This window comes from Trachypithecus francoisi, unplaced genomic scaffold (genome assembly GCF_009764315.1).
Source record: "Trachypithecus francoisi isolate TF-2019V2 unplaced genomic scaffold, Tfra_2.0 Lachesis_group5, whole genome shotgun sequence".
Classification (NCBI taxonomy): Eukaryota; Metazoa; Chordata; class Mammalia; order Primates; family Cercopithecidae; genus Trachypithecus; species Trachypithecus francoisi.
The window spans coordinates 142083060-142106844 of record NW_022681470.1 but is presented as its reverse complement, the minus strand read 5'-3'; the positions used below and the strand labels follow the sequence as shown (position 1 = coordinate 142106844).

The window sequence follows — 23785 nt, the reverse complement described above, 5'->3', positions numbered from 1 at the left end:
CCCACCATGTGTTCAAATCCACAAAGATACTCACATGTAAACATACATATATGCACAAAAATATAGGAACTGCTCATCATAGATCACACATTCGTGTGCATACAGCCCCAGGCCCGGCTAATTTTTTGTATTTTTAGTAGAGACGGGGTTTCACTGCATTAGCCCGGATAGTCTCAATATCCTGACCTCGTGATCTGCCCGCCTCGGCCTCCCAAAGTGCTGGGATTACAGGCGTGAGCCACTGCTTGGCCTGAAATACATACACTCTTAATGTCTCTCCATACTCCTGCATAGACAGAGACATCAATAACACCCTCATACAACACAGTACGTTTAGATGCACAGAGAGACATACTTACATGCACTCCAACAACAGACACACAATTGGGCGCGGTGACTCATGCCTGTAATCCCAGCACTTTGGGAGGCTGAGGTGGGTGGATCACCTGAGGTCAGGAGTTTGAGACCAGCCTGGCCAACATGGTGAAACCCCGTCTCTACTAAAAATACAAAAATTAGCCGGGAGTGGTGGCCCACACCCATAATCCCAGTTAATCGGGAGGCTGAGGCAGGAGAATCACTCGAGCCCCGGAGGCAGAGGTTGCAGTGAGCCGAGATAGTGCCACTGCACTCCAGCCTGGGTGACAGAGTGAGACCTTGCCTCAAAAATAATAATAATAATAACAACAATAAAACAGACACACACACACTCATCACTTCCATCCTCAGGATACGCACATCTATATAATACAGATCCTTGTACACACAACAAATTAAACACACACTTACACGTGCCCAGATACATACCCCAGAAACACACACCCCTAGACACCCCGCAGTACACTTGGTCACCACCCAAATGCATTCAGAGATACACGCACAGATACGAAGACACACATATTCTTGTGTCTTCACCAACATAATCAGAAACAGGTGCACCCAATCACACGCTGCCTGCGGGCCCGGCGTTTATTGCAAGCACGTGCAGGAGCTCCTATGCCTAAGGGTAGACACTGGGGCTGGCACACACAGAGGGTCCCTAATCCTTTCCAATGCGCCAGGCGCGCGCGCACACACACACACACGCGCGCGCACACACACACACTCAGTCCGCTGCAAGCTCCCTCCACCATCGCCACAGTCCAGGCCCCCCCACCTCCCACCCCTGCTGCTCCGTGCACCCTGCAGTGAGAGGTCCGGGCGGGGCGCAGGGGCGCGTCAGGGTCCGGGTCCGGGTTCGGGGGCGGGGCGCACCTGGGCTCCTCCCCAGGGCGGGCCCGACGCAGCGTCGCCAGCGCAAGCGGCCGCACCTGGCTCAGCAGCAGCAGCGGCGGCGGCGGCAGCGGCAGAGGCAGCAGCAGCGGGCCCGGCCCGGGGCGCGAGAGCGGCGCAGCCCAGCCCAGCCCAGTCCGAGCGCGGACCCGGCGCCCGCAGCCCCGGCGCCGCCATGGTGGAGGCGGCGCCCCCCGGGCCCGGGCCGCTGCGGAGGACCTTCCTGGTGCCCGAGATTAAGTCGCTGGACCAGTACGATTTCTCGCGGGCCAAGGCGGCGGCCAGCCTGGCGTGGGTGCTGCGGGCCGCGTTCGGGGGCGCAGGTACCGGGGCTCGGGCGACCGGGGTGGGGGGCGGCGGGCCGGGCGCGGCAGGTGCGGGGGGGCGGGGCGCCGGGCCGGGAAGGCCGGGGGCCGTGGGAACAATAGCGCCGGCCGCCGGGGGTCCCCGAGCTCTGGCCCCTGCCTCGCCGGGGCCTCCGAGCTTCCTGCTCGGCCCGGGCGGTGGACTTTGCCCCGCCGGCTGCGGGAGCGCGGTGGGGGTGGGGCCGGCGGCCCAGCTCCGCGCGGGGGTCCCCGGCGTCCAAGCCTCCAGGTGAGCCAGGCGGGGTCTGCGGGCGAGCCGGGTAGGGTCTCCCCGTGCAGACCTCTCGTTCCCGCCTCCCGCACCCCCGGGGCCTTCCCTTGCACGCCTTCTTCTCTTTTACACACATCACGCCCCTGCGAGGATCTCCGCCTCGGTCTCTCCCCCCGCCACACACCCTGGAGACCCAGACCCCGGCCTCGCTGGGCGGTCCCAAGTGCTCCGGTCTCCACCACCGCACGACCCCCAGGCCCGGACACACACCCGGCGTCGGCCCTGGCCGCGGTGCGGGCAGCGACCGTGGAGCTCTGGGAACCCCCTCTTTCGCCTCCATAGCCCCCTCCAGCGCCTGGCAGCTGTGACTTATGGCCCCGTTTTACTGGGGAGGTTGGCGAGCCCAGCCGAAGGGAAATGGCTAGTCCAAGATCGCCCGGGGTGGGCCCCCCCCTCCCCGGCTGGGCTGCGGGGCCTTCTCCCATTAGAGCAGATCCTTCACTCCCTCCCCCAGGCCCGCTTGCCTGAGAACCCGAGCCACCCGAATGGGGAGGATGCTGTAATCCCGGGTCCCCGGGATTAGAGGCCCTGGACACACTCAGTCCCGGTTTTGGGCGGCTTCACAACCCCAGGCCAGAGCTGGGAGTCAGGGCCTGGCCTTGGAGAAGACGGGTTAATTAAGGTCTGGGCCTTCCAGCGGGGAGCCGTGGGGGGGACACCCTTTTCTCCCACTGGTTCTGCCCACTGGTGTTGGCACAGCCCATCCCCCCTCTCCCTGACCTTCCCAGATCAACCAGTTCTGGGTGTGGGTCTCGGTGACAGCTGTCCGTCCGTCTCCTGGTTCCGCCCCAGCCTGTCCCTCTTTCTCCCATACTCTCTCTCTGTCTGCTCTTTTCCATGCATGCACGGCCCAAATATCTGCACGGCCTGCAGATATTTGCTTGAGGAAGAAAGATTGGGGATTGGACAGCCAGGACAGCCCCAGCCCCAGCCCCAGCCCCAGCTCCAGCTCCAGCTCCTCACTCGCAAGGTTAGGAGGCTGTAGAGAACTCAACGTGGAGAGTCAGAATTGAATGTGAATCCCAGCTGCACCAGAATGCGAATTATTCCAATTATCTGAGCTTCTGTTTCCCCTTCTGTAAAAGAAGGCGTTCGTTGACTGATTTATCCATTTTGCAAGTGTTTGAGGGGCAGGGGCACTTACTATGTATAGAGCACTGCTCCGGTGATGGAGACCCCAGTTACCTCTTTGCAAGGTTGCTGGGAGGCTAAAAAGCCATAGTGACCACAGAATCCTTCACGTGGCATGGGGCGAGCGATACATGCGAAACAGATGCTCGCTGCTGGTATGATTGGTGTATTTTGATGAATAATATTAACGTTATCCATTATCCCCTGGCCAGGAATCAGAGTAGAAATTATCCCATTTTGAAGAAAACAAAGCGAACTTCTGATGAGGGGTGTTGGTGAGCTCCCAGTGCCCTGAGTCACCCAGTTCTGTTCTTGTTGACCCAGCTTCCTCTGCTATGTGACACATGGCAGTGGCTGCCTCTACCCTGAGGGTCAAGTTCAATCTGTTCCCTGTTCAACTCCCCTAAAAAGAGGAAGGGGGCTGAAGGAAATGGGAGCAGAGTTCTACAAGATTCATGAGCTCTGGGGACTCTTGACGGGACCATGCCTATCAGGTGCCGGGCTGGGCGCTCAGGGTGTAGAGGAGATGGCAGGGGATGGATACGGGGCGGAGGGAGATGGGCAGGAAACCAGATCATAGGGAAGCTGGCCAGCAGGGCTTGGGGGAGGCAATTCTTGAAATCTTCCAGGGAGGGAAGAGATCCCACAGGAGGAAAGATTTGAGTCTGGAAGGATGCATGGAAGTTAGACATGGAGAAGAGACGTGTGGGCAAAGGCTTAGAGTGTGGACCGGCAGGGATTTCTCAGAGAAGAAGATGTAGGTCCCCGGGGTGGCAGTGGGAGATAAGGGAGGCTGGTGAGACTGAGGACGGCCCTTCAGGTCCCTGGTTGTGGATCCAAGGGTACTGGGGAGCCACAGACGGTGTAAGGAACTGACCAGTTCAGGTATGCAGTGGCCCTGTGAGAATAGTGATGGCTCAGAGGAAGGCATAGTTCTGGTAAATCCCAGGCACAGGTGTGAGAAGGCTGTGCAGAAATAAAAGTGGAACACAAGCTTGGAGATTAGATAAGAAAGAGTTCCAAGCTTGGCCAACATGGTGAAACCCCGTCTCTACTAAAAATACAAAGAATTAGCCAGATGTGATGGTGCACGCCTGTAGTCTCAGCTACTTGGGAGGCTGAGGCAGGAGAATCCTTGAACCTGGGAGGCGGAGGTTGCAGTGAGCTGAGATCGCACCACTGCACTCCAGCCTGGGTGAAAGAGTGAGACTCTGTCTCAAAAAAAAAAAAAAGAAAAAATGAACAAAAGGGTTCCATGTTAAACACATTTGGGAAACACCCCATGCAGTTCCTTATGCCTTTGGAACAGCTGCGTGATGTGTGAAGGAAACTTGAGTTCATGTCGGATGTTTTTATCCTGGACACGTTATCTCAACTCTCTAGGCCTTGGTTTTCTCATCTGTATAAGGGGTATAATAATAAGTGTTGTAAGGATTAAATGACTGGATGCAGGGAAGGTCATGGTATAAATAAATGGTTGGGTGTGGTGGCATGCGCTTGTAGTCCCAGCTCGTCAGGAGGCTGAGGCAGGAGGATCGCTTGAGCCCAGGAGTTCCAGGGTACAGTGAGCTATGATCATGCCACTGCACTCCAGGCTGGGCAACAGAGTGAGACCCTGTCTCATTCTTCCATCCACCCACCCACGTACCCACCCACTCACTCATCCACCCACCCACCCACTTACTCATCCACCCACCCACCCACTCACTCACTCACTCATCCACCACCTACCCATTCTCCCACCCACCCACCCACCCACCCACCCAGCCACCTACCTCCCCATCCACCCACCTACCTCCCCATCCACCATCCATCCATCACCAGCCATCCACCCACCTACCCACCCACCCATCCACCCACCTACCTCCCCATCCACCCACCTACCTCCCCATCCACTCACACATCCATCCATCACCAGCCATCCACCCACCTACCCACCCACCCATCCACCCACCTACCTCCCCATCCACCCACCTACCTCCCCATCCACCCACACATCCATCCATCACCAGCCATCCACCCACCTACCCACCCACCCACACATCCACCCACCTACCTCCCCATCCACCCACACATCCATCCATCACCAGCCATCCACCACCTACCTCCCCATCCACCCACCTACCTCCCCATCCACCCACACATCCATCCATCACCAGCCATCCACCCACCTACCCATCCACCCACCTACCTCCCCATCCACCCACCTACCTCCCCATCCACCCACCCATCCACCCCCTACCTCCCCATCCACCCACACATCCATCCATCCACCACCTACCTCCCCATCCACCCACCCACCCACCCACCCATCCACCCACCCACCCACCCACCCATCCACCCACCCACCCACCCACCATCCATCCATCACCAGCCATCCACCACCTACCCACCCACCCATCCACCCACCTACCTCCCCATCCACCCACCTACCTCCCCATCACCCACACATCCATCCATCCACCCACCTACCTCCCCATCCACCCACACATCCATCCATCCACCCACCTACCTCCCCATCCACCCACACATCCATCCATCCACCCACACATCCATCCATCCACCCACACATCCATCCACCCACCCACACATCCATCCATCCTAGCTATGTTGTAGACTTGTGCTATTCAGTATGGTGACCACCAGCCAGATGTGGCTTCTGAGTCACTTAAATGTGGTCAGTCTGAACCAAGATGCACTGTAAATGTAAAATATACTCAGGGTTCCAAAGACTTGGTACAAAAACAAACAACAAAAACCAGTGTAAAATATCTTATTAATAATATTTTTATGTTGATGACATGTTAAAATAAGAATTGGATATGTCTTGGGTCAATGTATTACTACATTCTTATTGTTTCTGCATATGTAATGTGGCTACTAGAAAACTTGACGGCTTATGTGGGCTCACATTATATGCATTATATTTCTCTTTTTTTTCTTTTTGAAACAGTGTCTTGCTCTGTGGCCCAGGCTGGAGTGCAGTGGCACGATCCCGGTTCACCACAGCCGCCACCTCCCGGGTTCAAGTGATTCTCCTGCCTCAGCCTCCTGAGTAGCTGGGATGACAGGCGTGCACCACCACGCCCCGCTAATTTTTGTATTTTTAGTAGAGATGGAGTTTCACCATGTTGGCCAGGCTGGGCACATTGTATTTCTGTCAGACAGCAGTGTTCTGCTGTAAATAATGCTCAGTAAACATTTTAGCCAGGTGTGGTAGCACATGCCTGTAGTCCCAGCTGCTCGGGAGGCTGAGGCAGGAGGGTCCCTTGAACTCAGGAGTTCAAGACCAGCCTGAGCAACATAGTGAGACACTCAGCTCTAAAATAAAATAAATGAATAAATAAAATAAAAAGAAAGTGGGGCCAGGTGTAGTGGCTCATGTCTGTAATCCCAGCACTTTGGGTGGGTCACTTGAGGTCAGGGTTCGAGACCAGCCTGGACAACATGGTGAAACCCCATCTCTACTGAAAAATAGGAAAATTAGCTGGGCGTGGTGGCGCACACCCGTAGTCCCAGCTACTTGGGAGGCTGAAGCAGGAGAATCGCTTGAACTTGGGAAGCAGAGGTCTCAGCGAGCTGAGATGGCACCGCTGCACTCCAGCCTGGGTGACAGAGTGAGACTGTCTCAAAAAAAAAAAAAAGAAAAAGAAAAAGAAAATAAGTTTATAGTATAAGGAAGTGGTTCTCAAATGGTGATGATGTTGACACTTAATTGACATTTGGCAGTGTCTGGCAATATTTTTGGTTGTCATTACTTGGGAGGAATGTACTGCTGACGTCTAGTAAGTAGAGACCAGAGATTTTGCTAAATGTCTTACAGTGTACGGTACAGGACAGTGTCCCCTGAATACAAAGAATTTTCCAGCCCCAAGTACCAGTGATACAAAGGTGGAAGAACATCTGTCTATAATAAGTGCCTGATAAATGTCAGTGTAGCCCTGGCTCAAGGTTTTGGTATTTGAACAGTTTTTCATCTTAAAGGCCCTGAGAAGTCCTGTAGGAAAGGAACACGTGTGATTTTGCTGGTGGGAGCAAGATGTGCCCAGGGCTGGGGCGGTAGAGAGGAGGGTTTGGATTTGGGAGATGTCAGGAGGTTGAAAGCCAAGGATGCATTAAATGTGGGGTGAGGGCGTAAAGAAAGGGAGGGAGGGTGATTTCTCACTGCTTTGGGGGCGGGGAGGAGGGGAGGTGTGGGTGAGATGTTGAGAGTTGTGGGAGATGCCCAGGGCACAGTGGGGGGCTCATGGTTGGGGCTGCCGCAGTTGCGGTCCTCAGGTGGCCCTGGAAGCTGTCACGGGGTAGGGTGGCCTGGGGTGGGGGTGGGGCCCGTCCATTTACAAGGAGACGCCTGTGGGAGGAAGGTTTCTGGAAGAAGGAGGCGCTGGGCACAGAGCCCAGGCGAGAGATATGGGCCCACAGATATGCTTCGGAGGTCCCTGCTGGCCTTGGGGAGGCTGGAAGCCATGAGGGCAGCACCAAGCTCAGGGAAATTGAGGGAGAGTTGGAGGGGGGCTGGGAGGGCAGGGAGGAAGTGAGCCTGAAATACCTCTTCTTTCAAGGAGCCAAGATAAGAGGGGCAAAAAGAAGGCCCAAGTCTGTATGCAGGTGGTGCGTTAAGTGGGACGGTCCAGTGTGGTTTTAGAAGGTGGGAAGGGAGCCAGGACAAGGAGGGACGGAAGGCAGCCAAGAGTGCCTGGGTCCTCACGGGTGGAGGAGTCACGTTCAAGTATGTTCTGAAGCACTAGAACCCCCCTTGCCCTCTTCTTTCCTTTCTTCCTTTCTTTCTTTTTTTTTTGTTTTTGAGAGTCTTGCTCTGTCACCCAGGCTGGAGTGCAGTGGCGTGATCTCGGCTGGCTGCAACCTCTGCCTCCCAGGTTTAAGTGATTCTCCTGCCTCAGCTTCTCGAGTAGCTGGGATTATAGGCATATGCCACCACGCCCAGCTCATTTTTGTATTTTTAGTAGAGATGGGGTTTCACCATGTTGACAAGGCTGGTCTTGAACTCCTAACCTCAAAAGATCTGCCCACCTTGTTTTCCCAAAGTGATGGGATTACAGGCGTGAGCCACTGCACCTGGCCCCCACTCCGTTCTTTCAAACACACACACAGAACCCCAATATACAAAACAAGCTGGGCACAGTGGCTCACCCCTGCAATCCCAGCACTTTGGGAAGCCGAGGCAGGTGGATCACCTGAGGCCAGGAAATTCGCGGCCAGCCTGAGCAACGTCATGAGACTTCCATCTTTACAAACAATTAAAAAATTGGCTGGGCGTGGTGGCGGTGCCTGCGGTCCCAGCTACTCAGGAGGCTGAGGCAGGGAGGACCCCTTGAGCCTGGGAGTTCCAGGTTGTAGTGAGCCATGATCGTGCCACTGCACTCCAGCAAAAACTCAAACAAACAGAGAAAGCTGTGCAGGCTGGGCGTGGTGGCTTACGCCTGTAATCCCAGCACTTTGGCAGGCCGAGGTGAGCAGATCGCTTGAGGCCAGAAGTTCAAGACCAGTCTGGCCAAAATGGTGAAACCCTGTCTCTACAACATACAAAAATTAGCCCAGTATGGCAGCATCGCGCCTGTAATCCCAGCTACTCGGGAGGCTGAGGCAGGAGAATCATTCAAACCCGGGAGGCAGAGGTTGCTGCGAGCCAAGATTGCGCCACTGCACTCCAGCCTGGGTGACAGAGAGACTCTTATCTCCAAAAAAACAACACAAAATCTGTGCAGATTAGAACAAGAGCTGGACAGGTTTCCTGCTGTTGATTTTAGTCATCTCTTCCCTGACCCCTGCCAGGCCTTCCTGGCTTTCTCCTCTCCACTCTTGGTCCTGTGTGGATTTCTGCCCCCAGGCCACCGTCCACCTGGGACTTCCTCACGCCTCTTCCCACTGTCCTATTTAGGGACCTTAGGCTGTCTCTATGATGTGACTTCACCATCTCCCTAAGCCCCAGCCTTTCACATAATCTGCCTCAAGCATGTCCTCAAAGCCCCTCACATTCAATTTCACCCCTTCACCTCCCATTCCTCCTGCATCCCACCTCAGTCATTACCCCTCTGTTCCATCTTCCCCCTCAGACCCAGCAAGGCCCCGGCCACCTCCCTCTCTGTCCCTTGCCTCCTCCCTTCAATCACCAGGTTTACATCACTCAACTCCCTTGATGTGCCCACCTCCCCTGCTCACCCGCGTGCCGCCCCACTCATCCCACCCTACCTGCAAGCTGAGAGAGGGCGTCCAGTTTGCTGGGTCTAACCTCAGTCCTGGCGTTGAAGAGCTATTTGGCCTGGGGCAAGGGACTTTCCTTCTCTGTGCCTCAGTTTCCTCTTTTGTAACATGAGAGTTGCCAGTTGGGCCCTGGCTGCCTCCTAGCATTGACGTAAGGCTCAGTGAGTCTACACTGGCAAGTGCAGGAAGGCTCTTAGGGTTGCGGATGTTATTGTCTTTCCTGGGACCTACAAGAGCCAGTCCAACTAGCCTGGGATTGGGGTTAGCCTCCCCTCCTTTCCACTCTAAGTGCCCATCAGCTCCCTGAGGCACCGCGTTCTCTCCCACCTCCTGGGCTTTGCATCTGCAGGCCCCTCTGCCTACAACACCATCACCCCTTCCTCCAGCAAACTCCTGCACATCTGTACTCTCCTTCCAGATCCCCTCTCTCCCTTCCCAATGCCTTCCCCCCGGTCCAGACCCACTCTTAATCCAGGCCATGTGGTGTGTGTGTGTGCGCGCGTGCGTGTGCGTGCGTGCGTGTGTGTGCGTGTGTGCGCGTGTGCGCGTGTGCGTGCGTGCGTGCGTGCGTGTGTGTCTGTGTGCGTGTGCGCGTGTGTGCGTGTGCGTGTGCGCGTGCGTGTGCGTGCGTGTGTGTGCGTGTGCGCGTGCGTGCGCGCGTGTGTGTGCGCGTGCGTGTGTGCGCGTGTGCGTGCGCGTGCGTGCGTGCGTGCGTGCGTGTGTCTGCGTGCGTGCGTGTGTGTGTGTGTGTCTGTGTGTGCGTGTCTGTGTGTGCGTGTGTGTGTGTGCGTGTGTGTGTCTGTGTGTGTGTGTGTGTGTGCGTGTGTGTGTGTGTGTGTGTGTGCGTCTGTGTGTGTGTCTGTGTGTGTGTGTGTGTCTGTGTGTGTGTGTGTGTGTGTGTGTGTTGCGTGTGTGTGTGCGTGTGTGTGTGTGTGTGTGTGTGTGTGTGTGTGTGTGTGTGTGTGTGTGTGTGTGTGTGTGTGTGTGTGTACGTGTGTGTGTGTGTGTGTGTCTGTGTGTGTGTGTACGTGTGTGTGTGTGTGTGTGTGTGTTGTATCTGGTGACCCTGACCCCGTGTTTCCTCTCTATGCCCTCACAGAGCACGTGCCCCCGGAGCTGTGGGAGCCCTTCTATACCGACCAGTATGCGCAGGAGCATGTGAAGCCCCCGGTGACACGGCTGCTGCTCTCAGCCGAGCTCTACTGCAGAGCCTGGCGCCAGGCGCTGCCACAGCTTGAAACACCCCCCAACCCCTCTGCACTGCTGGCGCTGCTGGCGCGGAGGGGCACAGTGCCTGCTTTGCCCGAGCGCCCGGTGCGCGAGGCGGACCTGAGGCACCAGCCCATTCTCATGGTAGGCCCCGCCACTGCCTGTTAGACCACGCCTACCATGCTCATCTCCTTCCCCCAAGCTCCTCCCACTAGGACTGGCTCCTCCTTTCAAGCTTTGTCCATTAAGCCTAGCTCCTCCCATCAGGCTTGGCTCCTCCCCTCAAGTGCTAGCCATATGCCTAGTTCCTCCCACCAGGTCTGGCTCCTCCCCTCAAGCGCTATCTATTAAGCCTAGCTCCTCTTCCCAGTCTTGGCTTCTTCCCTTAAGCTCTGTCAATCAAACCTAGCTCCTCCTATCACTCGGCGCCTTCCCTTAAGCTCTGGCCATCAAACCTAGCTCCTCCTACCAGTCCTGGCTCCTCCCCTCGAGCGCTGTTCATTAAGCCTAGCCCTTCCTCCCAGCCCTGGCTCCTCCCCTCAAGATCTTCCCATCAAGCCTGGCCCCTCCCATCAAACCCAGCTCCCCAAAAAGGCGCCATTCTGGCCCTTGAGGATTTGCGTACACAGTCCACCCTATCCTAAGGCCTAGCATCTGACCTCAAAATCCCGCCCATTGTGCGTGGCTCCTCTAGGACCCCATTTCTAGTTCCTTCCCTAAAGGCCCCACCCATGAACCACTGGCCCCGCCCCCTCAAGCTCCACCCCCCCCCATCAAGTTCCTTCCATCTCCAGGTTCTTCCTTTTCCCAGGCCTTTGGGGGCCAAGGTGTGCCTCCTGCAGCTCTCGGGTCTCACCCTCTAGCCCTTGCCCCCACAGGGAGCCCACCTAGCTGTCATTGATGCCCTCATGGCTGCCTTTGCCTTCGAGTGGACAAAGACCCTGCCAGGTCCCTTGGCCCTGACCAGCTTGGAGCACAAGCTGCTTTTCTGGGTGGACACGGTAGGTGGGGTTGGGCCCGGGGTGGGTTCAGGGACCAGCATCGTCCAGTGGCCAGACCACTGACCCCCCCGGCCCCCCCGCCCTCCAGACTGTCCGGCGGCTGCAGGAGAAGACAGAGCAGGAAGCGGCCCAGCGAGCCTCTCCAGCAGCCCCTGCAGACGGGGCGGCCCAGGCGCAGCCTTCGGTGAGGCCAGGGCATAGAACCATCCAAAGGATGGGGGGACCGGAGATCTGGGAGGGCTGGGCGGGGCTGTGCTTCCGGCCACTCCTGAAGTGGGGAGGGGGCTAGAGGTGACACACACTCTCTTTCTTCCCCCTTCTCTCAATCTCTCTGTGCCCCGCCCGTCCCCTGTGCCGGTACCCGCTGCCCTCCTCTCTGCCTCTCTGGCCTCAGTGCCCTACGCGCTGGTACTGGAAGCTGGTTCCTGTAAGTGGGGCTGTCTGTCCGCCCCGTCTGCCTGCCCTGCTTGTAGCTCTGTCTGTCTGTATGTCTGTTTCCGCCTGCCTGTCTGCACGCCCTCTCATACCTCCCCAAGCTGTGAGCAAAGGAAGTTGGACCCCAGTCCTGGGAGACAGAAACCCTCTGTGCACCAAGCGAAGGGTAGAATCTGGGCCATTAACTGAGAGGGCGGCCCCCTCCCCAGTGAACTGATGGGTGGAGACGAACTTCCCCTCCCATTATTCAGAAGGGCAAACACTCCCCGTTCCCATTAATGAAGAGGGTGGGACCCCCTGAACCTGTCCCCCTTAACCGAGGTGGGGAGACCGCATAAATTTCTGAAGGGGGGACCTGCAGCCCATCACAAACGTGGATCCTGACCCTAGCAGGCAGGGCACCCTCTAGCCAAGAGGAAGACCCTCCAGTGCAGAAGATAGAATAACCTTCCTGAGATCCCCTGCTTCCCTAGAAAAAAATCCCAGCTTTGAGAAGGAGGAGGAGGCCCATCCCTGAAGCTAGAGGTTGAAATTTCTCTCTTCCCTGAATGAGCTGTGTGACCTTGCAGAAGTATCTAAACCTCTCTGTGCTTCATATAAATTACTCCCATAGTAGATAAACAAGGAGGAAGTGGGGGAGGTTTTGGGCTGGCTGGCATCCCCACCTTTGCTCACTCCTTCCCCCGACCCTGGGGCCTGGGTTGGGAGGTTCCCTTCCTGCCTACCCGCTTCCTCCGCATCCTCTCCCCAAGCTGGGGGCCTGGGTCTTTTGTGGGAGGAGGATTCCCCGCATAAGAAGGGATCCCTACTCTGTGGGGTCCCTTGGGGCTGGGAGGAGCTGGGATTTGCAAAGCCGGCCAGAGCAGTCAGGGAGCTGGACGGCCGGGGCTCAGGGCCAGGGCCAGGGCTACCCCCTCCCCCCCAAGGTGGGCTTGGGGGCCCAGCAGGTCAGCATCCCTCCGCCTTGCTGATGGCTGCTCCTCTCCCCCCAGCACGCAATTGCCTTCTGTTTGAAGGAGTCGGGGAGCAAACCCCCCATGGTAATGTATCCCCCGCCCCGGGGTCCCAGGAGTCCCTGTCCCCAGCCCCCGCTGCTGGCCTGGCTGCTCGAAGACATCTCCTCTGCCTCTTGCTGCTGCCCCTCCCCTGCTCCAGGCTGGCCCTCCAACTCTTGTCTCTGGGACCCCCAGCTTCCCGCCCCCTCATGGCGGAAACCCCAGGCCTCCCCGCCCAGCCTGCATGACCGCTGACCCTGGGGGCCAGCCCGGCCACTCACCTGACCTGGCTCCCATCTGCAGATCCGATACCGCAAAGACCGTGTGGTGGCGCGACGTGCCCCCTGCTTCCCGACGGTGACCAGCCTCCAGGACCTGGCCAGTGGGGCCGCACTGGCCGCCACCATCCACTGCTATTGTCCCCAGCTGCTTCGACTTGAGGGTGAGTAAATGGACGTGGACCAGATCTTGTGCGGGGAAGCTGGACATCCTAAGTCCCAGCCCCCCAGGTCCGAGAGACCAGTAACAATGCAGTGGTCATGAGGGCAGTTTCCGGAATTGGCAGACCTGAGTTTGTGTCTCTCTCTTCCCCGATTAGTTGTGTGACCTCACGCAAGTGTATAAACCTCTCTGTGCTTCCACGAATTCATTCCTGCAGCAGATGAAACGTATGGAGTGTGGACTGTGTGCCAGACCTTGTTGTAGGCACTGGGGATCCAGCCAGAATAGAGACATACTCCCGACCTCACAGATGGCTCTAGCTGGGGGAGAAAGATACTAAGTTTATCCAGAAGTACTTTTTTTTTTTTTTTTTGAGACGGAGTCTTGCTGTGTTGCCCAGGCTGGAGTGTAATGGCATGATCTTGGCTCACTGCAACCTCCACCTCCCAGGTTCAAGCCATTCTCCTGCCTCAGCCTCCTGAGTAGCTGGGACTATAACCACATGTCACCATGCCCAGCTAATTTTTGTATTTTTAGTAGAGACAGGTTTCACCATATTGGCCAGGCTGGTCTCGAATTCCTGACCTCAAGTGATCTGCTCGCCTTGGCCTCCCTAAGTGCTGGGATTACGAGCGTGGACCACTGCACCCGGCCCAGAAGTATTTTTTGGATGTTGGGTACTCCTAAAAGCAATGGGTGGTCAGAAAAAGCTTTTTTTAAAAAAAAAAAACAAACTTTTTTTATTTTTATTAAAAAAAAAAAATTATAGGGCTGGGTGTGGTGGCTTATGGCTGTAATCCCAGCAGTTTGGGAGGCTGAGGCAGGTGGATCACGAGGTCATGAGTTCAAAACCAGCCTGGTCAGGATGGTGAAACCCTGTCTCTACTAAAAATACAAAAATTAGCTGGGCACGGTGGCAGATGTCTGTAATCCCAGCTACTCAGGAGGCTGAGGCAGAAGAATCGCTTGAAAATAGGAAGTGGAGGTTGCAGTGAGCCAAGACCGCGCCATTACACTCCAGCCTGGGCGACAGAGCAAGACTCCATCTCAAAAAAAAAATTATGTAATAGAGATGGGGTCTTGCTATGTTGCCCACGCTGATCTTGAACTCCTGGACTCAAACATCCTCCCGCCTCAGCATCCCAAAGTGCTACGATTACAGGCATGAGCCACCACACCTGGCCCGGAAAAGCTTTTTGATCTAGGGAACCCTGAGCTTGTTCCTGCAACTAGACGGTCCCAGCTGGGGGTGATGGGAGACAGTGACAGATCATTAGGCATTCGATTCTCATAAGGAGGGTGCAACCTAGATCCCTCGCATGTGGGGTTCCAATACTATTCGCTCTCCTGTGAAAATCAGCCACTGCTGATCTGATGGAGGCGGGGCTCAGATGGGCCTGCAAATAATGGGGAGCGGCTGTAAATACACTCACTGCGGCTCACCTGCTGTACGGTCCGGTTCCTAACAGGCCACACCCCGGGGGCTAAGGACCCCTGGCCTTAGGATGGTCTATCATAGAATTCACCTCGGCCGGGCGCGGTGGCTCACGCCTGTAATCCCAGCACTTTGGGAGGCCAAGACGGGCAGATCACGAGGTCAAGAGATCGAGACCATCCTGGCTAACACGGTGAAACCCCATCTCTACTAAAACTATAAAAAATTAGCCTGGTGTGGTGGCACACTCCTGCAATCCCAGCTACTCGGGAGGCTGAGGCAGGAGAATCACTTGAACACGAGAGGTGGAGGTTGCAGTGAGCCGGGATTGCGCCACTGCACTACAGCCTGGGTGACACAGCAAGACTCTGTCTCAAAAAAAAAAAAAAACAAAAAAATTCACCTCTCAAATGGCACCTGGCAGAAGCCGGGCTCATAGGAGGTCTTCGTGTGGGGGCTGCTGGTCCCTGGCTTCCCTGGGGCCCCCGTCCTCCTTCTCATAGAGTCAGGGACCCACTCCTCCTGTCCCCACAGAGGTCTGCTTGAAGGACCCGATGTCTGTGGCGGACAGCCTGTACAACCTCCAGCTGGTGCAGGATTTCTGTGCCTCCCGCCTTCCTCGTGGCTGCCCCCTGTCCCTTGAGGACTTGCTGTACGTCCCACCACCGCTCAAGGTAAGGCCATCCTGGGGCCTCCTGGGCTGAGACGGGCGTCTGGGGCCGGGGGTATCCCGTCTGCTGACCCAGCCTCCCACCTCCAGGTCAACTTGGTGGTGCTGCTGGCTGAGTTGTTCATGTGTTTTGAGGTGCTCAAGCCCGACTTCGTGCAAGTGAAGGACTTGCCCGATGGTCACGGTGAGGCCCTGGGGGCCTGGGGGCCGGGTGGGGGGTGGGTGGGAGAGCCAAACCCCACCTGACCTTCTTCTCTGTACCACAGCTGCCTCCCCCCGGGGCACTGAGGCCTCCCCACCTCAGAACAACAGCGGCAGTAGGTACGGTCCCCACACCGGGCGAATCTCTGGCATGTGGGTGGGCGGCGCCATGTCTGCCCTGCTGGGCACTGGGACGCAGCTGGGTGACGCTGATGTCTACCCCCTGGGGAGAGGCGGAGGAGGAGGTGGGGGTCCTGAGGCTGAAATACGTCTCTCTGTACAGTTCTCCTGTCTTCAACTTCCGCCACCCGCTCCTGTCATCTGGTGGCCCCCAGTCCCCACTCCGAGGATCCACAGGTGAGGAGGGGGTAGGTGGCTTCTGTCCTGGGGGACCCCCCCATCCACAGACTGCTCCAGTGGGCCTCATGTTGTCTCCTCGTGAGCCTTCCAGTAGCCCCTCCATCAGGTCCCCCTTGGGCATCCCAAGGTGAACCCTAGAATCGCCTCCCCAGTGGCCCCACAGTACCCCGTAGTGACAGTAAATGGCCCCGGGTATCTGTTTCTGGAAACCTCTGGTTTCACTAGACCACATGATGAGCCATCAGTGACTCATCCAGTGACCTTGCAGAGGTTGTGCCCAGATGCTGGCTGACCCCACTCAGGGTCCCCATAGTAACCACTCATCGCCTACCCCAGGCTCCCTGAAGTCTTCCCCATCCATGTCCCATATGGAGGCCCTGGGCAAGGCCTGGAACCGGCAGCTCAGGTGAGTGCACCTCATGGGCCAGGGTAGGGGGTGGAGCAGGCTAGGGCGGGGTGGGGCCGAGGCTGGTCCCACGGGCTGACCCCTCCCTCCGGCCGCCCAGCCGTCCCCTCTCCCAGGCTGTGTCATTCAGCACCCCCTTTGGCCTGGACAGCGACGTGGATGTCGTCATGGGTGACCCTGTGCTTCTCCGCTCTGTGAGCTCGGACAGCCTGGGCCCCCCGCGTCCCGCGCCGGCCAGGACCCCCACCCAGCCACCGCCGGAGCCTGGCGACCTGCCCACCATCGAGGAGGCTCTGCAGATCATCCACAGTGCCGAGCCCCGGCTCCTCCCAGATGGGGCGGCCGACGGCAGCTTCTACCTCCACTCCCCTGAGGGGCCCTCCAAGCCATCCCTGGCCTCCCCCTACCTGCCCGAGGGGACCTCCAAACCACTCTCCGACAGGCCCACCAAAGCACCGGTGTACATGCCACACCCCGAGACCCCCTCAAAGCCATCTCCCTGTCTGGTGGGGGAGGCATCGAAACTGCCAGCCCCATCCGAGGGGTCCCCGAAGGCGGTGGCTTCGTCCCCAGCAGCCACCAACTCTGAGGTGAAAATGACCAGCTTTGCAGAACGCAAGAAACAGCTGGTGAAGGCAGAGGCTGAGGCTGGAGCGGGGTCCCCCACGTCCACTCAGGCCCCGCCGGAGGCCCTGAGCTCGGAGATGAGTGAGCTTGGCGCCCGGCTGGAGGAGAAACGCAGAGCCATCGAGGCTCAGAAGCGACGGATTGAGGCCATCTTTGCCAAGCACCGTCAGCGGCTGGGCAAAAGCGCCTTCTTGCAGGTGCAGCCGCGGGAGGCCTCCGGGGAGGCAGAGGTGGAGGCCGAGCCAGGCCCAGTCCCTGGTGGGGAGCGGCCGGCGGGCGAGGGCCAGGGTGAGCCAAGCTCACGGCCCAAGGCAGTGACCTTCTCGCCAGACCTGGGCCCGGTGCCCCCTGAGGGGCTGGGGGAATACAATCGAGCGGTCAGCAAGCTGAGTGCTGCCTTGAGCTCACTGCAGCGGGACATGCAGAGGCTCACGGACCAGCAGCAGCGGCTTCTGGCCCCGCCGGAGGCCCCCGGACCTGCCCCACCACCCGCTGCGTGGATCATACCTGGCCCCACAACAGGGCCCAAAGCTGCATCCCCTAGCCCCGCCCGGCGGGTCCCAGCCACCCGGCGCAGCCCTGGGCCTGGGCCCAGCCAGTCACCCCGCAGCCCGAAACACACGCGGCCAGCGGAGCTGCGGCTGGCACCCTTGACCAGGGTGCTCACGCCACCCCACGACGTAGACAGCCTCCCCCACCTGCGCAAGTTCTCGCCGAGCCAGGTGCCCGTACAGACGCGCTCTTCCATCCTCCTGGCAGAGGAGACGCCCCCCGAGGAGCCGACTGCCCGGCCAGGCCTCATCGAGATCCCTTTGGGCAGCCTGGCAGATCCCGCTGCCGAGGATGAGGGAGACGGGAGCCCCGCTGGTGCTGAGGATTCCTTGGAGGAGGAGGCGTCTTCAGAGGGGGAGCCCCGGGCGGGGCTGGGGTTCTTCTACAAGGTGAGTCCCCGAGCAGGTGGCTGGAGGGTCCTGGGCCTGGGGCGGGGGGTGTGGGCAGATGCATTGTTGGATGAATAGGGCTCTACTGAAGGATGGGTGGGCGGGTGGGGGATGGATGGGCAACCAGGTGTGAGTGGACAGAAGAGGTGTGAGTGGCTGGGTAAGGCCTCCATGGGTGTAGGGAGAGGGACATTTGCACGGTGGGGGCCAGGTGGGGTAACAGGGGCCTCAGATGGGATTTGACCTTGTTTGTTGGGTAAGGACTTCCACAAGGGGCTGTAGGGGTGCAGTGGGGTGAGAGGTCCTCCCTCTGTGGCTTAACGAGTGAGGCCCTCAGGTATGTTTGGGGGTGAGGGGTTTCCAGTGGGGGCTGGCCCAGTCATCTCCCTCCCAAACAAGGTATGGGTGGCTGGACAAGGGGGATAGATAGATGTGGGGAGTGGTGGAGAAACAGGGAGGAGTGATGGATAGACAGATGGATGAGTGGCTGGTTGCCTGGGTGGGTGATGGACAGATGGATGGACAAGACCAGGATCTTTGGCCGGGCGCGGTGGCTCAAGCCTGTAATCCCAGCACTTTGGGAGGCCGAGACGGGCGGATCACGAGGTCAGGAGATCGAGACCATCCTGGCTAACACGGTGAAACCTCGTCTCTACTAAAAGAATACAAAAAAACTAGCCGGGCGAGGTAGCGGGCGCCTGTAGTCCCAGCTACTCGGGAGGCTGAGGCAGGAGAATAGCGTAAACCCGGGAGGCGGAGCTTGCAGTGAGCTGAGATCCGGCCATTGCACTCCAGCCTGGGTGGCAGAGCGAGACTCCGTCTCAAAAAAAAAAAAAAAAAAAAAAGACCAGGATCTTCAGGCATCTTCTTGCTCATCCTCTCTTTCACCCCGTCACCCCCAGCATGCTCCTTTCCTGGCCCTTCCCTATGTCCACTGTCTCTCCATTCCCATGGCTCTCCCAGCTGGGGCCACCACCGTGTCTCATCTGGACACCTAGGATCACCCTCCGACTGGCCTCTGCTGCCCACTTCCATCCCGGGCCATTTTCCACTGAGAAGTGGACTGCTCCCCTTACCCTTGCTTTTAGAATGAAAGTCCTCCCCAGGGCTTTGGGCTATGCTCATTTTTTTTATTTTTTATTTTTTGTTTTTTGAGACGCAATCTTGCTCCGTGGCCCAGGCTGGAGTGCAATGGCGTGATCTTGGCTCAATGCAACCTCCACCTCCTGGGTTCAAGTGATTCTCCTGTCCCAGCCTCCTGAGTAGCTGGGACTACAAGACTATGCCACCACACCCAGCTAACTTTTGTATTTTTAGTAGGGACAGGGTTTTGCCATGTTGGCCAGGCTGGTCTCAAACTCGTGACCTCAGGTGATCCACCAGCCTTGGCCTCCCAAAGTGCTGGGATTACAGGTGTGAGCCACTGCACCTGGCCTGTGCTCACTTCTGACTTAGTCCTGCGCCACTGTCCTCAGCTCTGTGTCCCAGCCACACTGGCCCCCCTGTACTTCCGTGCCCCCCAATAGGTTTGTTCCAGCCTCAGGGTCTCGGCACTAGCCGTCGCCTCTGCCTGGAACGCGCTGCTCTGTACCCCTGTATGCCTACCTAGTTAAGTTCTGATCATTCTACAGGGTAGTTCCTCTGGGAAGCCTTCCTGGGTGTCCAAAGGCCAGGCCAGGGTCCTCCCGCAGTGTAGAGTGTCTGCCCAACACGAGCTTTTGCTGGCACTCATTGCTGTTTGCTGCCTTTGTCTTCCCCGTTGGGTTAAGCACTGTGTATGTGAGCAGCACCCAGTGTACCCCATCCCTGTATGTGTCCCAGTACTTAGTGTGGCTGTGCATACAGTAGGCACCAACTAAATGCATTTAGAACAGTGATGAAAACGAAAGCACAGGTGGGTGGCGGGCAGCCTGGGTGGATGGAAGATGGGCCTCCAGCCATGCTGGGGGAGGGGGTGGCTAGCTAGACTCGGCATCTGTCCCCAGGATGAAGACAAGCCTGAGGATGAGATGGCCCAAAAGCGGGCCAGCCTGCTGGAGCGGCAGCAGCGGCGAGTGGAGGAGGCGCGGCGGCGCAAGCAGTGGCAGGAGGCGGAGAAGGAACAGCGGAGGGAGGAGGCCGCGAGGTGAGACTGGGCCTGCCCTGGACGGCCGCTCCTTGGCCTGTCTACCACTGTGGACCCTGTGAGTGGTTCTGATGCCCATTCCCTGTGATCTGCAGGCTGGCCCAAGAGGAGGCCCCCGGCCCAGCCCCGCCTGTGTCCGCAGTCCCCGTAGCCCCGATGGCGACCCCATCCCCTGCTGCCCGGGCTGCAGCCGACGAGGAGGTGGGTCCCCGGAAGGGGGACTTCACGCGGCAGGAGTACGAGCGCCGGGCCCAGCTAAAGCTCATGGACGACCTCGATAAGGTGCTGCGGCCCCGGGCTGCGGGGTCCGGGGGCCCAGGTCGGGGCGGGCGGAGGGGCCCCCGGCCTCGCTCTGGCTGCTGTGACGACTCGGCCCTGGCACGAAGTCCAGCCCGTGGCCTGCTGGGTGAGGACCCTTGGGAGATGGGGCCTGCCCAGTGCCCTTTCCGGGGCTGACTGGGTGAGGCTCCCCGTGGGTAAGGGGGGAGGGGGAGGGAGATGTAAGCAGGGGTGCAGGGAGGGGACGGGTGTGTGGGGTGACAGGGGGCCTCTGGGTGTCTTTTGGGTAAAGACTTCCATCGGTGGCTGGGCGCCGTGGCTCACGCCTGTAATCCTAGCACTTTGGGAGGCTGAGGCGGGTGGATCACAAGTCAGGAGTTCAAGACCAGCCTGGCCAACATGGTGAAACCCCATCTCTATTAAAAATACAAAAATTAGCCGGGCATGGTGGCGCGCCTGTAGTCCCAGCTACTCGGGCGACAGAGGCAGGAGAATCGCTTGAGCCTGGGAGGCGGAGGTTGCGGTGAGCCAAGATTGCACCACTGCACTCCAGCCTGGGCAACAGAGCGAGACTCCGCCTCAAAAAAAAAAAAAAGACTTCCATAGGGATGTGGGGTACAGTGGGGTGAGGGGTCTGTCTTCTGTGGCTTAATGGATAAGAACCTTTGGGAATATGTTTGGGGTGAGGTGTTGCCAGTAGGGGCTGGCCCAGTGCTGCTTGCCACCACCTGCTGGACAGAGCATCCTCCCTCATGGGGGGGCCCTCCATAGGGGGGCCGCAGAGGGCCGACGGGTCTTGGGCAGGGCTGACTCCTCCTGTGCTCCCCCCACAGCCTGCTGGACCGCGTGTTGTGGAGGGCAGGGGGCTTCTGGTGGGCACTGACCTGCACTCTCTGTCCCCAGGCTCTCGGCTGAGCAAAATCTATTCCCAGTCCACCCTGTCACTGTCCACTGTGGCTAACGAGGCCCACAATAACCTCGGGGTGAAGAGGCCCACGTCTCGGTGAGTTCAGCCTGCACGGGGGCGGGGGGAGCGTGTCATGTGCCGGGCGGCCTCTCTCAGCGCCTGGGAGGTGTGCGGGCATCTGGGTGAACCTAGAGGGTGGTATGGCCCCAGTGTATGGATATGCCATGAAGAGATGGAGGGACGCCTGTGGGCACGTGTGCATGGGGGAGGGAGAGTCTGTACCTGGCAGAGAGGACCCAAGCGTGTGCCTCGGTGCCCGAGTGCCAGGTGTTCCTGAGGGAGGAGGACAGGATGGGGCGCTGCATGGACTTGGGAGGGTATGCAGTGTATACCGCCTCCTCTGCAGTGTGTGGGGCCCACCTTTTCTTTTTGTTTTTTTGAGAGGAAGCCTCACTCTGTTGCCCAGGCTGGAGTGCAGTGGCGCAATCTTGGCTCACTGCAACTTCTGCCTCCTGGGTACAAGCGATTCTCGTGCCTCAGCCTCCCGAGTAGCTGGGGGTTACCTGTGCCTGTAGAGATGGGGTTACACCTTGTTGGCCAGGCTGGCCTTGAACTCCTGACCTCAACTGATCTGCCCGCCTTGGCCTCCCAAAGTGCTGGGATTACAGGCGTGAGCCATGATGCCCAGCCGTGGCCCTTCTTTTCCTTGGTCCCTCTGCACATCAGGAAGCTTCCCATCTCTGACCCCACCTTCATCCCATCCTTTCCCCACTGCAGGGCTCCCTCCCCGTCAGGTCTCATGTCCCCAAGCCGCCTGCCTGGAAGCCGCGAACGGGACTGGGAAAATGGCAGCAATGCCTCCTCCCCCGCGTCAGTGCCCGAGTACACAGGTAAGCGGGGGCGCTGGGTGATGTGGGGAGCAACAGGCACCCTCCTCCATGGCCCCTGCTCATTCCTCCTGTCCCCCGCCGCGCCCCCTGCCTCACCCTCTAGGTCCACGGCTGTACAAGGAGCCCAGCGCCAAGTCTAACAAGTTCATCATCCACAACGCCCTGTCACACTGCTGCCTGGCGGGCAAGGTGAACGAACCGCAGAAGAACCGCATTCTGGAGGTGAGCCCGCCCACACGTGGGAGTTGGGGGCCGGTGGGTGGGTAGGTGGCCTGGTGGTGGGCGGGTAGGTGGCCTGGCTTGGCCGGCTGACCATGTCCGGCACTCCTACCCAGGAAATCGAGAAAAGCAAGGCCAACCACTTCCTGATCCTCTTTCGCGACTCGAGCTGCCAGTTCCGGGCACTCTACACGCTGTCTGGGGAGACGGAGGAGCTGTCGCGGCTGGCGGGTTACGGGCCCCGGACCGTCACACCCGCCATGGTCGAAGGCATCTACAAGTACAACTCGGACCGCAAGCGCTTCACGCAGATCCCCGCCAAGACCATGTCCATGAGCGTCGATGCCTTCACCATCCAGGGACACCTCTGGCAGGGCAAGAAACCCACCACTCCCAAGAAGGGCGGCAGCACCCCCAAATAGCCCCACCCAGGCAGTCCACGGGCCGGGCCCTGTGTGCTGTGGCCGCCACCCCCCGGAGGACAGTCAGTCGGTATTCCTGGGTCCTGTCTGTCCCCAGCCGTGTCTGGGTGGGGCTGGAGTCTCCACCCTCTGACTTTGAGTCCAGTCCTGCTGTGGGGGCTGAGCTGGGAGGTTCAGGGACTCAGGGCTCAGCTCAGTCCCCTTGTCTGTCCTCCCCCACTTCTTGAATAAAATAATTTAAAGAGAAGTTGAGCCTTGTCCCCTCCGAGGCTGGCCAGGGTCCCACACTCCCTGGCTATGTTTTCAGTCTCCTGTTCTTTCTTGAACCCACTCGTGTCTTCAACCCCCATAATCCCCTAATGCAGCTTCAGCCAGGGTCTGAGGGCCCCGCCTTCCTGCCATCACCCCTAGTACCCAACCAGGGCTGTTTCAAAGCTGCCTCTGAACTGATCTCTCGGGCTCCAGGCTTCCGACTGGCCCTGCAGCCTCGGCACCCCCCGCTTGCTGGATTTTCCTGTGTGGCTGCTGTTACTGGCCCTAACCAGTGTTTGGCCTGGGGCCAACTTCTAACTTGATCTTGTCTACCCTGGCCAGCCTGGTGTTTTCAGGCCTGGCATCTACCTCTGGGCCAGCGATTCCGGGTTTGAGAGCTGACAATCCGGTTGCCCCCTTGGCATTGCCTGGGTGTGTCAGATGCAAGGCCTGCCCTGCAACCCAGGCTGGCACTGGCTTCCCAGCTGCTGCCCAGTTCTACGCAGCTCAGCCCTCCCCGCCTGTCTGTCTTCTCTCCAGCCCTGTCACCTCCCCGCAAAGTCCAAGCCAATGGCCTGGGCCTCCCCATGTCCCCAGCTGCCTCCTGCCCACACAGCAGCCTGTGTAACCCGTTCAAAGCACAAATCTGATTATATCCCTTGATGCTTAAAACCCCTTAATAGCCTAGAGTCCACTAATGGCTTCCCAG

General features: G+C 58.5%; 1 protein-coding gene across 6 annotated transcripts; it reads left to right on the top strand.

Annotated features, from left to right (window-relative positions):
- Positions 1-1300: 1300 nt before the first annotated feature.
- On the top strand, positions 1301-23071 carry CAMSAP3 (calmodulin regulated spectrin associated protein family member 3). 6 transcript variants are annotated; one of them, XM_033199088.1, is made up of 19 exons: positions 1301-1595; positions 10361-10614; positions 11349-11471; positions 11560-11655; positions 11866-11898; positions 12899-12946; positions 13205-13343; positions 15312-15451; positions 15538-15631; positions 15714-15768; positions 15932-16005; positions 16345-16414; positions 16566-17982; positions 19968-20107; positions 20203-20513; positions 21290-21389; positions 22071-22183; positions 22287-22405; positions 22519-23071. In XM_033199088.1, exons 1-19 carry the CDS (start codon positions 1448-1450, stop codon positions 22822-22824), a joined length of 3780 nt encoding a protein of 1259 aa, XP_033054979.1. In that variant the 5' UTR covers positions 1301-1447; the 3' UTR covers positions 22825-23071. The 6 variants fall into 6 exon arrangements, with proteins under 6 accessions (XP_033054979.1, XP_033054976.1, XP_033054977.1 ...); XM_033199084.1 differs by having other exon boundaries at positions 1313-1595; positions 16515-17982; XM_033199085.1 differs by lacking the exon at positions 11866-11898 and having other exon boundaries at positions 16515-17982; positions 22519-22870.
- Positions 23072-23785: the final 714 nt, after the last annotated feature.

Excerpts from the sequence above, each read along its gene's own strand:
- CAMSAP3 (XM_033199084.1), top strand. The coding sequence starts at position 1,448 with ATGGTGGAGGCGGCGCCCCCCGGGCCCGGGCCGCTGCGGAGGACCTTC. Across the intron at positions 11,472-11,559 it reads TGCTTTTCTGGGTGGACACG|ACTGTCCGGCGGCTGCAGGA; the intron begins GTAGGTGGGGTT and ends CCCGCCCTCCAG. Across the intron at positions 21,390-22,070 it reads GTGAAGAGGCCCACGTCTCG|GGCTCCCTCCCCGTCAGGTC; the intron begins GTGAGTTCAGCC and ends TCCCCACTGCAG.